Source organism: Bombina bombina, chromosome 1 (genome assembly GCF_027579735.1).
Source record: "Bombina bombina isolate aBomBom1 chromosome 1, aBomBom1.pri, whole genome shotgun sequence".
NCBI classification, from domain to species: domain Eukaryota; kingdom Metazoa; phylum Chordata; class Amphibia; order Anura; family Bombinatoridae; genus Bombina; species Bombina bombina.
The window spans coordinates 1,263,514,014-1,263,529,762 of NC_069499.1; the positions used below are offsets into that span (position 1 = coordinate 1,263,514,014).

Genomic DNA, 15,749 nt, shown 5'->3' on the forward strand with positions numbered 1-15,749 from the left:
GGATATGTTGGAGGACTCAACGCCTACCAGTGCCTTCTCTTTACACTGATTGTGCAGTGACTGACGTCAGACGAAATGTCATTCGCATCGCTATACAGCACAGCAGTTGCCTTATACAGAATGATTTCGTTACTTTCTAGATAAAAGACAAATATTTTCTGAAACTTTAACAGAATGCAGTTGGGAGAACAAGTGTAGCATTGTATCCACCAATAAGGGTTCGAAGTGATTCACATAAGAACTTGGTCTGGTTCCCAGAGTTTCTGTGATTTCCTAAAGTTGTTGTTATTTTGCTCTTGACGTCAATGTTTTGCTATTAGTGTAAGTCATGTTATTAATAACGTATTGGTAGCCGTCGTCTACAGGATTACAAATAGTTTACGACAAACATACAGTTTTCACATATCTTTTGATTTTGGGTATATTATACCCATAACGCTCCCCGATTCATACTGTTACAATCCACCATAATGTTATCGTTGTACCTATATCTCTGTATTTTTAGTAGTATAAGTTTGAAGAGCATTTAACCACTTGAATTGAGAATGGTGTTGTTTACGTCAATAGTATTACGCTTCACTTAAATATAACTCTTGCCGATAGTGTGTTGGTGGCGCATTGGACACCCCTGGTTTAAACACATTAAATGTGTGTGTGTTTCTCATTTTTCCTCATGTATTTTTGTATCCCAAACCTAAAATGGCCGCCTTTGCGTCACTAGCTAATCTTGCTTCACACCATACTTTCACCTTGACATCTTTACGACAGGTTGGGCCTGTCTCTCTTGACGACAGAACACCGGCTTCTCGCTTTGCGTGTGTTGTTGAAATATTCCTCGCGGTGACAGACGATTTGCGAAGTGGGCTGCGCATCAAGCAAGCTGCTGCTAGAGATCCGGGAGCAGGCGGATAAAGCCTAGTACCATAACTAGGCAAGTATTTGTAGGCATTTAAATGACTGCTAGAAAATAATTTAACGCACTGTATTTCTTTGGCAGCTAAGTGCTTTCTTTATTGACTGGGGCCCAGTTCTGAATGGGCCAATCTGGATATATGTATTTTTAATTTCTAAGAGAGATATCGGGTGACATTTACATGTGGTAAAGGTTTATGCTAAAACACTACATTAAATGAGCAATGCACTACTGGGAGCTAGCTGAACACATCGCTAATGCAATCACAAGAGGCATATATGTGCAGAGTCGGACACCAATCAGCAGCTAACTCTCAAAGCATACAAAGAGAATAAAGAAAATTAGATAAAAGAAGTAAATTGGAAAGGTGTTTTGAAATGTATGCTCTATCTAAATCATGAAAGGAAAAAAAATGGGTTTCATGTCCCCTTAGTTATGTCTTTTTAATTATGGATTTTTTTTATGAGGATTCTTAATGTTCATTGGCTCACACAAGTGGTCATAAATAAATGGATGTGATAATGATGGTACTTAAATTATTTATGATTTTTTTTTTTCCATACAACATTTATTTATGACATCCACAGAGCAAGATGTTTCTTTGCATGATATTTTCCAGTATCAGAAGTTGACATTGGGATATTAAACTGCTGAGCACAACTACAATAGAATGGTTACTACTCACCATGCTTTTGTTTTTCCTCCTCTGCATGTAGTTATCTTCAGTCATTCTCTTATTTACAGGTATGTTAGTGAAGCATTGCATCTTCATACTGGAGACCGCCATCTTGGAACTTATATTTCGTATTTGACTTTTAAACTGTGCAAAAAAACTCCAAAAGTGTAACTTCTGCTCTCTATTATGTGAGCTAAACCAAAGGGCAATTTACAGCTATCAAAAAGCAGATCTGTGAAAGTGCACTGCTTCGGTCACAGGATGCAACAATACACAAGATGGCACCCATTATAAAATGCAGAGCGTTAGCAACTGGATTCTGTAATGAGTTAAAATAAGAGGACGGCTTTAAAGAGAGCTGCAGGTACCAGGGGGGGAAATGGCATGATGAGCAATAACCATTTTACTGTCCTTGTACCCAGCTTTTTAATGTCCCTTTTATGTGTTATGCTTCTGAAGATTTGGAAGCTTACTCAATTCAACATCATGTTCTTTTTGGATGGCCCACTAAAACCAGGCATGACAAATTTGTTCAAAATATGAGTCAGCCCATACATTTAGGAGCCAGACACTTTTGGCCATATAAATAAAATAACACCATAAATGCTTGGTTTGTAAGGCCTAGAAAGGACCTAGCGACACCAAGCTAAATTTTAGGTGTGGCTGTTGGTAGCTGGGGAGGTGCACCAATGGGTCTCTTGTGGACTCTTAACCAGGACGCCAGGGACTAATTTTACTGAGTCCTGCACTGCTCTCTCAACTGAATATAGCCGTAATCCTTTTTTGTTTTTTTTTTGTTTTGTTTTTTAAAGCATTTCAGTTTTATGAGTGTAGGGGATTAGGCAATATGACAATACAGGGTATATTATAAAACATTCCATATGATGATTCCTTAAAAGAAAATTCTCGTATGTGTTTGAGAATTTTAATACTGTGCTATTGCTTGCCTATAACTGTGTTTACCTCCTGCAAAGGGATTTAGTTGAAGTAATCCCCATAACAGCAACACCCAACTGGGGCCTAGTTGTACACTTATGGTGAGCCAAAGACAAATGTGAGTAGCAGCCAATCACCAGCTAGCACCCAGCCGTGCATTGTTGCTCCTGAGCCTAGTTAGGTATGCTTTTCAGCAGAGGATACTGAGTAAATTTGATAATAGAAGTAAATCAAAAAATATCATGCTCTATCTGAACCATGAAAGTTCAATTTTGACTTTAATGTCCAGTGAATAACGAATAACTCTGTTATAAAATACATTTTTGAAATTTTGAAAATCTACTGTCCACAAATTTTAAAATAGATTTAGGAGAGAGCCCAAAGTAATGGGAGATATTATATTAACCCCTTCCCATCTGGACTTATTTGTCTACAGTAATAATTGAAATAATGTGATCGGGTCAGGGTGAGTGCCTATGTCACTAGGCATGCCCTACAGCCAGCGATCCTATTTAGAAAGCTGTAGAGGCTTCAGGATAGCCAAAAGGCATGGAATGTCCTAACAGCGGGAAGGGGTTACAATGAAATATTTTGTCTATCTGGAGTTATTTTTAGTTTTTTACTAATAGAAATCTGCAAAATTTACATTACATTTATGTTGTATCCCCAGGAGAATGGATAATCTAGAAGACTATTTGTGTGGGGACATTTGAGTGAATAAGTGCTGTAGCTGTGAGGTGTAAAAGTGGATTTGATTTCAAGATGTAATCTAATCTTCTACTGCTTCAGTAGGCAGCAATTACTTCCCAGGGAGAAACCTATAATTTTTATTTCTGTTCTATTATACACATTTATGTTTTTGTCTTTGAAGTGGGGGGCAAATCTAAACATCTATCACTCATAAATAAAGTTTATTTTGGGGTATAGGGACAATGCTAAACCTATAGAAATGACGAAAATGCATAGATTTAGCCTGTTGCAGCCACAACACTAAATATGTCAGTTGGTATCTGCTCATTTTTATTACTAGTGCTCCTGATTATTTAAATACAGAAAATACTCAATCAGTTATAATGTTGTGATTTTGCATTATGAACAATATTCTTCAATTCTTTTTTTTCATAGAAAATGCCCATAATCAAATTGACAACGCAGGCTTACTGCAAAATGATGCTTCATGGGGCAAAATACCCATACTGTACAGTCAATGGGATATTGGTGGCAGAAAAGCAAAAGCACAGAGATTCACAGCAAGAAATCCTTTTTGTGGACTGTATCCCTCTTTTTCATGGCATTGTAGCACTGGCACCAATGCTCGAGGTGGCATTAACGTTGGTAAGATTTTTTTATTTAAGAAAAGTGATATCTACAAAGTTTAAAAAAATAAAAAAAAAAGTACAAAAACTTTAAAATATTTTTTTGTATTAGCTTTTCTCAAGGAGTAGAATATACCACAGTGAGTCACAGTAGCCAGCAATTTAAAAATAAAAAATAAGTATTTTTTTTATTGTGTAGCCATCACATATGGTAGTTGGTAAAGTTTAAATGATGTCCACATTACAAGGTAAAAAATAAATAAATAATGTTACACCCAGTTAAGAAAAATACTGTAATGAATTAGAAGGAAACTTCTGACACAGAGTTAGCTATGAGCCTACCTCACGTTAACCCTTTCACCCAATGCGATGTAGATCAATGTCATGTGGTGCAAATCCCTATGTACTGCATAACGTAGATCTACACTGATCCATTTTGCAGCCCTTGCAGTCTTGTTTGTCACTTGAGAACCGAGACTGAACGGTCTTGCTGTTTCTAGGCTGCGGTACTTTAATTCATCATTTTTTATTTTTTTTAATGATGAAGATAGAATGCTGTTTTTTTTACCTCTAAAACAGCCTCCGATCCACTTCTTTCCTCCGCCCGACATTTTGTCAAATTGATTGACAGGTAAGTCCTATTTAATACACCAATGCATAACAATAGCGTGACGTTGACAAAAAGGGGCTGAACGCCCCAGGGGGGAAACGTCCATTGGTGTACTAAATAGGACTCGCTTGTCAATCAATTTTACAAAATGTCTTACGGAGGAAAGAAGTGGATCGGAGGCTGTTTTAAAGGTAAAAAACAGCATTTAATGTTCATCATTAAAAAAAATGATGAATTAAAGTACCTCTCATTTTTAATACAGTATCCAACGGCGTGACCGAGTAAGCTAAACTTGACATTCACTTTAACCGCTATTACTTAAGCTGCAAATATCTACTAATGAATGCTTGCTCTTTATTACTTCTACAGTGTAAGATGTAACGTTTGATTCCCTAAATAAAATAAAAAAGTAATTTATCCAGGTTTTTAAACTCCTGTAATTTACGCTGGTATTGTCTTTGGATTGGCAGCAGTAGTTTTTGTAGCTAGGTCAGAGCTGCATAGTCAGAAAGGTAAAAGCAGATGTGCTTTTGCAGCTTCACTGTTTGAAAGTATTTTTTTCAAAAGAGTTGATTGCATATGTGTTTAACCCCTGCAAACTTATTAAACACATAGTTAAAGTCAGTTCAAGAACAGAAATGCACTACTGGAGCTAGCTGAACACACAAGTTGAGCTAATGACAATAGAAAAATGTGTGTAGCCATCAGTCACCAGCTAGCTCCCAGTAATGCATTGCTGCTTAGTATATGTACAATTATTTTCCATAAAGGATACCGATGTAAAACAAAGTCAATTTGATAACAGAAGTGAATTTAAAAGTGTCATTAAATTACTTGCTGCTGTCTGAATCATAAAGCTTTATTTTTTTAGTTTTAAGTTTAAAAATAAATTTATTTATTTTTATATTTTTTTTAAAGACAAGGACTAGAATGTCTCTTTAATGGCCTACATCATAGCAGATTATCACAGCAAATTAATTAACCATTTCAACCTAGAAGTTAATGCTAGTTTTATCAAGACGAAAGAGGGAGGGGTAGAAGGAGCGCCACAGAGAGGCTTTAGTACATAGGGAGGTGAAATAACAGTGGATTGAGTATAAAAATTATTGTTCCATCCCAACCTATACGTCCCTATACAGTGAATTCAATTTTGACCAGTAATAAAATAACTCAGAAGGCGTGTGTTATAAATCTATTCAATTTGATTCTTTTACTGAAAGATAGTGAAAAACAGAGAAAAAAGTGAATTCATTTTTGACTAGTAATAGAATAACTCAGAAGGCGTGTGTTAGAAATCTGTTCAATTTTATTTTATTTTTTTACTGAAAGATAAAAAGCAGAGTTTTTAAAAGACACAATTTGGGTACAATAAAATAAAAAGCAGAATGTAAAAACAAATAAAAACCGCAGAGCTGATTTACCACCCAGCCATATAGCCAAAATGAAATGAAGCTACAAATGTCAGTGTCGTTGTGTAATGGGCAAAGTGAGTGGGAGTGACTTAAGACAGTCTGTAAAGAGCTATGTTAATAAAATAAGATGTCAGCTAATAGATCTTTTGATATGAACAGGATTTTAATTGGTCTAGCAGCCTAAGGTGGCAAATGTGATATAAAATGATATCATAAAATGTAAGAGGCAATAGGTATTAAGATAGTTACAACTGTTAAAACAGTGAAAGAACAAAATTGCCAAAAAAAAATTGTGAACTATCAGTGGAGGGAAAAAAAGGAGTTGTAAATATTAAAAAGTATAGAAAGGGGGAGAGATGATTATCTCCTGCTAAAGTAAATGGAACAAATTTACATTAACTGTATAAACTGTTTGGTGATTAGAAAAAAGAACGTTATACGTAAGTGTTCAAAATATATATCATAAGTGAAAATAAAAAGAAATTGACTACTTAAATCTGATAAGTGCACAGTGATACAATATTTGCCAAATAATGTTCACAGGTGGATTGGCCAATCCAATACAATTATAAAAGATATACACAATAAAATGTCTCTAATGAGTCAACGATTTCAGAGAATATATATCTGTGTCAGATTATGTCTGACTAAGAACACACAAAAATATGTGCAAAAAAGCAGATGCGATCTCTTAGATCAGTACAGTCATACGAAAACGGACGTTTATAAAAATGTCTTTAAAGTCTTTAATTTCCAAAATATAGAAAGCTGTATGGTTCAGATGATGATTTTATGAACAATTTGTATATCCAAACGGTGAGGACAAACAGTTCTTATTGGATGAAAATCATTTTTTTTTTTTATTATTATTTTTTAATATTTGAATAATTTTTTTTTAATTTAAATATGATTTTTTTTAAATAACATGCTTTTTGAGGAAAAATCTATCTAAAGATGGAATAGATCTGGACATGTGCCTAAGTATGAGGAGGGAGGAGCAAGCATTACAATTATAAATAATGTTATTGTTTAAATTGTTATTAATCCCTTCCTGACCGGACTTATTTGTCTACAAAAAGTAAAAAATTTAAGTTATGCGATCGTTCATGGGATCATGTGACTTTAATTATGGAAATTGGTCCGGGTGGAGTGCTTATTACACTAGGCACACCCTTCAGCCCATGACCTAATTTACCAAGCCGTTATGGCTTCAGGACAGCCAAACTGTTAGAACGACTTAACTGTGGAAAGGAGGGGTTAAGGTAATGGCTATTTTTCTTTAGTTAAATAAACCTATTTAAATTATTATTAAGTTAAACTTTATTTCTCTCCTTCCAATAACATACAGCTAAGGAATTGATTAAATATGACTGATTCATTTATTAAACTGGAGATAGTTCACCTACCTCCCCAATTATTTCAATGATCTATCTATACATATCTAATAATATATAACTAAATCAGAAATGATCTGATGTAACTGGAAACATAACATCAGTGTTATTATTCTAAAATATTAAAAACCATGATTTAAATCAGTCTTACTGACTAGTGATTTAAATCAATTTGATTTAAATTAAATCCACCTTGGTAAGAATGGACTGGGACCCAATGTCCTTTGGACTTCATTTTTGTTATGGACTGGTGGCTGTGGGCTGGTTAAATGCTGCTCGCAGGCTGGATTGTGCCACACAAGGGGTATTTGATACCTCTATGTAGATATGGTGACTATTAAAACTTTTTTGAATTTATTTTAATGCCTTTCCTCCTTTTCATAAATTGTTACTGTTCCAAAATGTTTCTCAACATATGTGAATTAGTTGGAAAGGCCATCCACACAGTTGCCTTTCATTTGCCCAAAGGTGTGTTGTAAGAACATATATACATTTTATAAATTCTAAGTAAAATATTTAGCAATAATGCTTTGATATAGATTCTTATTGTTGCAAAACACTTTTGACAAGATTTTAAAACTACTCCCTTGTTACCTTCTCACATTCCAGTTCTCTAGAATGGCTCTTATTTTGTGGGACTCTGCCTCGTTCCACAAGACACTCCCCTATTTTTGAAAGTGTCAAGTATTTAAAGACACTAATGTTCAAGAATACATACAACATACACTAAGATTTTCTTAGTTCCTCTGCTCCTTTTGTTAACCCCTTGAACCCCTTTAGCATTTAAGCCTACGAGTCCAGGTGTTTTGTAGATCACCTTCAGCTGATTTACAACACAACTCTTGGTAGGGCCCTCTACCCATGTATCTCCTATAAATGCTACCTTTGCATATCATACCTATGTTTATAGCGCTGCAGAATCTGTTGGAGCTCTAAAAATAACTAATAATAATAACATTTTCTGGTTCATTCTATCTAGATCGATTCCTGGTGCAAAGAAAATGGTTATGTCATAGCTGGATATTATCAAGCCAATGAACGCTTGAAAGATGCAAGGTTAGTCTGAGCTGTGTTCAGTTTTTCGTATCTTTGCATTGCTAAAAAAAAGAAAGTATTTGTTGCTTTGTTTGTTACACGTAAGCTATTGTCCTTTATTACAATACCCTTTTAGTTGACCATTATACATATGTATAGATCAATATATAACACTTTAGAAGTTTTGAGACCTCAAATAAAAAATGAAGTACAGTTACAAACTCCCAAATCCAAACTTTATTAATATAAAATTATTTTAAATAAAAACAAAATAAAAATTAAATTTCTTTCTTTCCGGATATGGAGAGTCCACGACGACGTCAATTACTAGTGGGAATATCACTCCTGGCCAGCAGGAGGAGGCAAAGAGCACCACAGCAAAGCTGTTCAGTGTCACTCCCCTACCCACAATCCCCAGTCATTTGACCGAAGGTAAATGGAAAAAGGAATAACACAAAGGTGTAGAGGTGCCTGAGGTTTAGACAAAAAATAACTGTCTTATTTTTAAGTGAGGGGTTGTGGACTTTCCATATCCGGAAAGAAAGAAATTTATCAGTTAAGCATAAATTTTATTTTCTTTCCTAAGATATGGAGAGTCCACAACGTCATCAATTTCTACTGGGGACCAATACCGAAGCTAGAGGACACAGATGACTAGGTAGGGAGAACAAAACAGGCAGACCTAAACAGAAGGCACCACTGCTTGAAGAACCTTTCTCCCAAAAGAAACCTCAGCTGAGATAAAAGTATAACATTTGGAAAAATGTATGCAGAGAGGTCTTGCAAATCTAATCTACAGAAGCTTCATTTTTGAAAGCCCAAGAAGAGGAGACAGCCTTCATGGAATAAGCTGTAATTCTCTCAGGAGGCTGCTGACCAGCAGTCTCATAAGCAAAACGAATAAAACTTCTCAACCAGAGAGAAAGAGAAGTAGTAATCGCTTTCTGACCCTTACGCTTTCATGAAAAACAAACGGGGCAGAAGACTGGTGAAAATCCTAAGTCGCCTGTAAATAGCATCTCAGAGCATGCACAACATCCAAGTTATGCTACAGACGTTCCTTATGGGAAGAAGGATTAGGACATAGAGAAGGAACCACAAATTCCTGATTAATATTTCTATCCGAAATAACTTTTGGAGAACTCGAGACTCTCCTTTTAGTAGAGATAGCAACAAAAAACCTTCCAAGATAACTTAATTATCTATGGAATGCATTGGCTCAAATAGAGCCTGCTGCAAAACTTAAAGAACAAGGTTAAGGCTCCAAGGAGGAGCAACAGGTTTAAACACAGGCCTGATTCTGACCAGAGCCTGACAAAAAGAATGAACATCTGGCACTCCCGCCAGACGTTAAAGTACCAAAATAGATAAAGCAGAAATCTGACCTTTCAGAGAACTGACTGACAAACCTTTCTCCAGACCTTCCTGGAAAAAAGACAAAATTCTATGAATCCTGACCCTACTCCAAGAGTAGCACTTAGATTCACACCAATAAAGGCATTAATGCCATACCTTATGGTAAATCTTCCGAGAAACAGACTTGCGAGCCTGGATCATGGTCTCAATGACCGACTAAAAAAAACAGGCTTAGACAGAACTAAGTGTTCCATCTCCAAGTAGACAGTTTCAGAGAAACAAGATTAGGGGCAAGAATGTACCCTAAAATAGGTCCATCCTCAGAGAAAACCTCCAAGGTGACAAAGATGAGACCTTCACTAGGTCTGCATACCAGATCCTGCAAGGCCATGCAGGAGCTATTAGAAATACTGATGCTCTCTCCTATTTGATACGAGCAGTGACTCGTGGAAGGAGCACAAACGAAGGAAACCAGTATGCTAGACCAAAATCCCAAGAAACCGCCAGATCATCTATCGGGGCGGCCTGCAGATCTCTCGACCTAGAACCGTACCTTGAAAGGTTAGAGATCTGCCGAGACGTTATCAGGTCCAACTCCGGCACCCCCATTTGAGAGTTAACCTGGAAAACACCTCCGGATGGAGAGCCCACTCCCTGGAATGAAATGACTGTCTTGCTCAGGGAATCTTCTTCCCAGATGTTCAGTCCTGGAATGTGGAAGGCAGGTAGACAACAGTAGTATGCCTCCACCCACTGAATAATCCAAACCACCTCCTTCTTGGCTAAGGAACTCTAAGTTCCTCCCTGGTAGTTGATGTAAGCCACTGAGGTGATATTGTCAGACTGGAACCTGATAAACTTGGCTAAGGACATGTGAGACCAAGCCCTCAGAGCATTGTAAATCGCTCTCCACTCCAAGATGTTTATGGGGAGAGCAGACTCCTCCTGAGTCCAAAGTCCCTGAAACTTTAACGAGTCCCAGACTGCTGCCCAACAAGCTGGCGTCCGTGATCACAATCACCCAGGAAGTTCTCCAGAAGCATGCGCACCACAGAAGAGTATCTGTCGACTGATCTAGATCCATCCTCTGAGACAGATCCGAATGGTTCCTGTTCCATTGACTGAGCATGTATAACTGCAAGAGCTCTCAAATGGAATCGAGCAAAGGGGATGATGTCCATGAAAGCGACCATCAGACCAATTACCTCCATACATTAAGCCACTGATGGCCGAACAGTAGACTGCAGCCAAATGTTAGGGAAACACAGCAAGGCCCATCTCACAAGTTCCTAACTGCTTTAAAGCCACCACTACCGTACTGAAGAGATTAACATGGACTACAGCTAGACCCAAAAATCTTGCTTGTAGCGAAAGAAATCCAATTTTCTTCAGACACCAAAACTTCACCTCCTCCATTGACAGAGGCAAAGAGAATGACTGGGGATTGTGGGTAGGGACACTTAAAGGGACAGTCAACACCAGAATTTCTTTTCGTTTAAAAAGATAGAAAAATCCCTTTATTACCCATTCCCTAGTTTTGCATAACCAACACAGTTATAATACTACACTTTTTACCTCTGTCATTGCCTTGTATCTAAGCTAATGCAAACTGCCCCCTTATTTCAGTTCTTTTGACAGATTTGCATTTTAGCTAATCAGTGCTTACCCATAGGTAACTTCACGTGCGTGAGCTCATTATTATCTATATGACACATGAACTAATGCCCTGTAGTGGTGAAAATCTGTCAAAATGCATTTACATAAGAGGCGGACTTCGACATCTAAGAAATTAGCATATGAGCTGTGACGACCAGGGTTATACAACAGTGCGCCAGTCACTTGTTTTGTACAGAAAGGGTTATCGGACCCCTTCTACTGTCACTAATATGTCACAATCGAGCCACGCCATGCAAGCTTGTGATTTAGTTCAGTGGGTGCAAGGGTTAACAACACTCTTTAGTCTGTACTAGACATAAAAGAAATGCCAAAAACTCCCCTTTAATGCCACCCACACTAAACTAACTATGCTGCCACCACTTAAGATTATATTATATGATATGGGAAATCTTAAGGAAACCCCAGATTTACACATTAACTCAGAATACAATTTAGCTGAAAATAACCTCAAATATACCGATCTAATACTCCAGTCTCTTTCAGTAACGTGGTTCAAATATTAGACAAAGGCCAAAGCTTAAAAAAATTAATTATTTATTTTGCCAAAAATTATTATGCTCAATGCATTATTAATAAAAAGTTGTTACAAATAAAATTACACACAATCAAACAGTTTTTCAAAATAAAAAGAAGAAAATAGAAACCTCATACTGTACTAGTCATTGGAATCTGTGCGCCAGGGAGATGGCATGAAGCAATGGGTCCTTACTCTGTAGAACAGCTTCCCTTGTAAGAATGACAACTTTACATGTTAAAACACAAAAATTTTATACAATTTTCAGGAGATCAGGTTGCTTGCCCATCCCTCTTTGTATTGGCTGAGAAGCCCCTTATCCTTTTACGACCATCAATAGACTCTTAAGTCTTTGCCTGAAATTATAGAACACATTATAATTTCTGCTAGATGCATCCATTTTCATATAAGCAGAAAGGCAATCTTAGTTGCATTGTGATAATCAATTCGATACCAAATATGACATGGTTGTCATATTACACTTCATCTAATGTCATAACATGTTTTAAACACATCTACCTTATACCCATGTCCCTTTATTGACCTTATCAGTTTCTGTGAAGAGGCACTGTTCTGTGTCTCTAAAACTGACACTTTTTCGGCCTGAATGCACCAATGCTTATATGATAACATTTATTCAAGTGGAACTCTGAAACAATTTATAATGGGGTCTGGTTTTATCACAAAAAAAAAAAACCTAAACACAGGACACAGTTCTTCTTGAAAAAAAAACAAATGTTTTTTAGCTCACAGGCTAAATAGAATGTACCCCTTGGCAGCTAAATCATGAGGTATTTGTGACATGAGCCTACCTGGGTTTAGCTTTCAACTAAGAATACCAAGAGTACAAAGCAAAATTGGTTAAAAAAGTAAATTGGAAAGTTGTTTAAAATTTACATTCCCTATCTGAATCAGGAAAGTTTATTTTGGACTTGACTGTCCCTTTAACAGCTTTGCTGTGGTGCTCTTTGCCTCCTCCTGCTGGCCATTGGTGATATTCCCACTAGTAATTGATGACGTCGTGGACTCTCCATATCTTAGGAAAGAAATTACAATTTTTACCTTGTGTAAGTCACATTCTACTCTGCCTGCATCTTTAGTAGATTTTTGTATTCTAAAATGCAAATACTAGTCTATTTATTTAAAACCACAACAATTACCTTTCTGATTACAGTACTGTACTATGTATACAAAAGTATTAAAAATGACCTAAAACTACCTTTTAGGTTGCATGTATAAGCTGTATAAAGACATGCAAATATTGCTTAAGTGGCATAAGATAATTGTGTTTACTATTGGCTCTCTTAACCCCTTAAGGACAAGGCCATTTTTCAATTTCTTTCCCTTAAGGACCAGGGCTATTTTTACATTTCTGCCGTGTTTGTGTTTAGCTGTAATTTTCCTCTTACTCATTTACTGTACCCACACATTATATACCGTTTTTCTCGTCACTAAATGGACTTTCTAAAGATACCATTATTTTCATCTTATCTTATAATTTACTATTAAAAATATTATAAAATATGAGGAAAAAAATGGAAAAAAACACACTTTTTCTAACTTTGACCCCCAAAATCTGTTACACATCTACAACCACCAAAAAACAACCATGCTAAATAGTTTCTAAATTTTGTCCTGAGTTTAGAAATACGCAATGTTAACATGTTCTTTGCTTTTTTTGCAAGTTATAGGGCAATAAATACAAGTAGCACTTTGCTATTTCAAAACCACTTTTTTTCAAAATGAGCGCTAGTCACATTGGAGCCTTGATATCTGTCAGGAATACCTGAATATCCCTTGACATGTATACATTTTTTTTTTTATTTTTTTTTAGAAGACATCCAAAAGTATTGATCTAGGCCTATTTTGGTATATTTCATGCCACCATTTCACCGCCAAATGCGATCAAATAAAAAAAATTGTTCACTTTTTCACAAATTTTTTCACAAACTTTAGGTTTCTCACAGAAATTATTTACAAACAACTTATGCAATTATGGCATAAATGGTTGTAAATGCTTCTCTGGGATCCCCTTTGTTCAGAAATAGACTTATATGGCTTTGGCGTTGCTTTTTGGTAATTAGAAGGCTGCTAAATGCCACTGCGCACCACACGTGTTTTATGCCCAGCAGTGAAGGGGTTAATTAGGGAGCTTGTAGAGTTAATTTTAGCTCAAGTGTAGTAGACAACCCAAAGTATTGATCTAGGTTCATTTTGGTATATTTAATGCCACCATTTCACTGCCAAATGCGATCAAATTTAAAAAAAACTTCGAATTTTTCGCAATTTTAGGTTTCTCACTGAAATTATTTACAAACCGCTTGTGCAATTATGGCACAAATGGTTGTAAATGCTTCTCTGGGATCCCCTTTGTTCAGAAATAGCAGACATATATGGCTTTGGCGATGCTTTTTGGTAATTAGATGGCTGCTAAATGCCGCTGCACATCTCACGTGTATTATGTCTAGCAGTGAAGGGGTTAATTAGGGATCTTCTAGGGAGCTTGCAGGGTTAATTTTAGCTTTAGTGTAGAGATCAGCCTCCCACCTGACACATTAGACCCACTGATCCCTCCCAAACAGCTCTTTTCCCTCCCTAACCCCACAATTGTCCCCGCCATCTTAAGTACTGGCAGAAAGTCTGCCAGTACTAAAATAAAAGGTATCTTTTTTTTTTCTTCTTCTTTTTTTTTTTTTAGCATATTTACATATGCTGTTGTGTAGGACCCCCCCAAAACAGCTCTCTAACCCTCCCCCTCTACATTATTGGGAGCCAACGATTGCGGCCATCGATGTCCGGTGCAGAGAGGGCCACAGAGTGGCTATCTCTGCATCGGATGGGGAAAATGCCGTTTTTCTCGCCATTTAAATGGACTTTCTAAAGATACCATTATTTTCATCATATCTTATAATTTACTATAAAAAAAAATATATAAAATATGAGGAAAAAATGGGAAAAAAACACACTTTTTCTAACTTTGACCCCCAAAATCTGCTACACATCTACAACCACCAAAAAAACACCCATGCTAAATAGTTTCTAAATTTTGTTCTGAGTTTAGAAATACCCAATGTTTACATGTTCTTTGCTTTTTTTTTGCAAGTTATAGGGCAATAAGTACAAGTAGCACTTAGCTATTTCCAAACCACTTTTTTTCAAAATTAGCGCTAGTTATATTGGAACATTGATATCTTCCAGGAATTCTTGAATATCCCTTGACGTGTATATATATTTTTTTAAAAGACATCCCAAAGTATTGATCTAGGCCCATTTTGGTATATTTGAAGCCACCATTTCACCGCCAAATGCGATCAAATAAAAAAAAAAAATTGTTCACTTTTTCACAAATTTTTTCACAAACTTTAGGTTTGTCACTGAAATTATTTACAAACAACTTGTGCAATTATGGCATATATGGTTGTAAATGCTTCTCTGGGATCCCCTTTGTTCAGAAGTAGCAGACATATATGGCTTTGGCGTTGCTTTTTGGTATTTAGAAGGCCGCTAAATACCACTGCGCACCATGTGTGTATTATGCCCAGCAGTGAAGGGGTTAATTAGGGAGCATGTAGGGAACTTCTAGGTTTAATTTTAGCTGTAGTGTTGTAGACAACCTCAAGTATTGATCAAGGCCCATCTTGGTATATTTCATGCCACCATTTCAACGCCAAATGCGATCAAATTAAAAAAATCGTAAAATTTTTCACAATTTTAGGTTTCTCACTGAAATTATTTACAAACAGCTTGTGCAATTATGGAACAACATGGTTGTAAATGCTTCTCTGGGATCCCCTTTGTTCAGAAATAGCAGACATATATGGCTTTGGCATTGTTTGTTTTTTGGTAATTACAAGGCGGCAAAATGCTGCTGCGCATCACACGTGTATTATGGCTAGCAGTGAAGGGGTTA

The 15,749-nt window shown here is 36.5% G+C and overlaps 1 protein-coding gene across 4 annotated transcripts in view; it reads left to right on the forward strand.

The window, feature by feature from the left end:
* The first annotated feature begins 40 nt into the window (after nucleotides 1-40).
* Nucleotides 41-15,749, forward strand: part of EMC8 (ER membrane protein complex subunit 8) — a 78,226-nt gene continuing 62,517 nt past the window's right edge. The window contains exons 1-4 of one of the 4 annotated variants that reach the window (XM_053700941.1): nucleotides 41-321; nucleotides 769-931; nucleotides 3,651-3,860; nucleotides 8,237-8,313. In XM_053700941.1, coding sequence (XP_053556916.1) covers nucleotides 3,654-3,860; nucleotides 8,237-8,313 — 284 coding nt within the window. In that variant the 5' untranslated portion in view covers nucleotides 41-321; nucleotides 769-931; nucleotides 3,651-3,653. Of the gene's footprint in view, nucleotides 932-1,690; nucleotides 1,954-3,650; nucleotides 3,861-8,236; nucleotides 8,314-15,749 lie in introns of those variants that run through there. The other 3 variants (XM_053700949.1, XM_053700944.1, XM_053700956.1) reach the window with 3 other exon arrangements.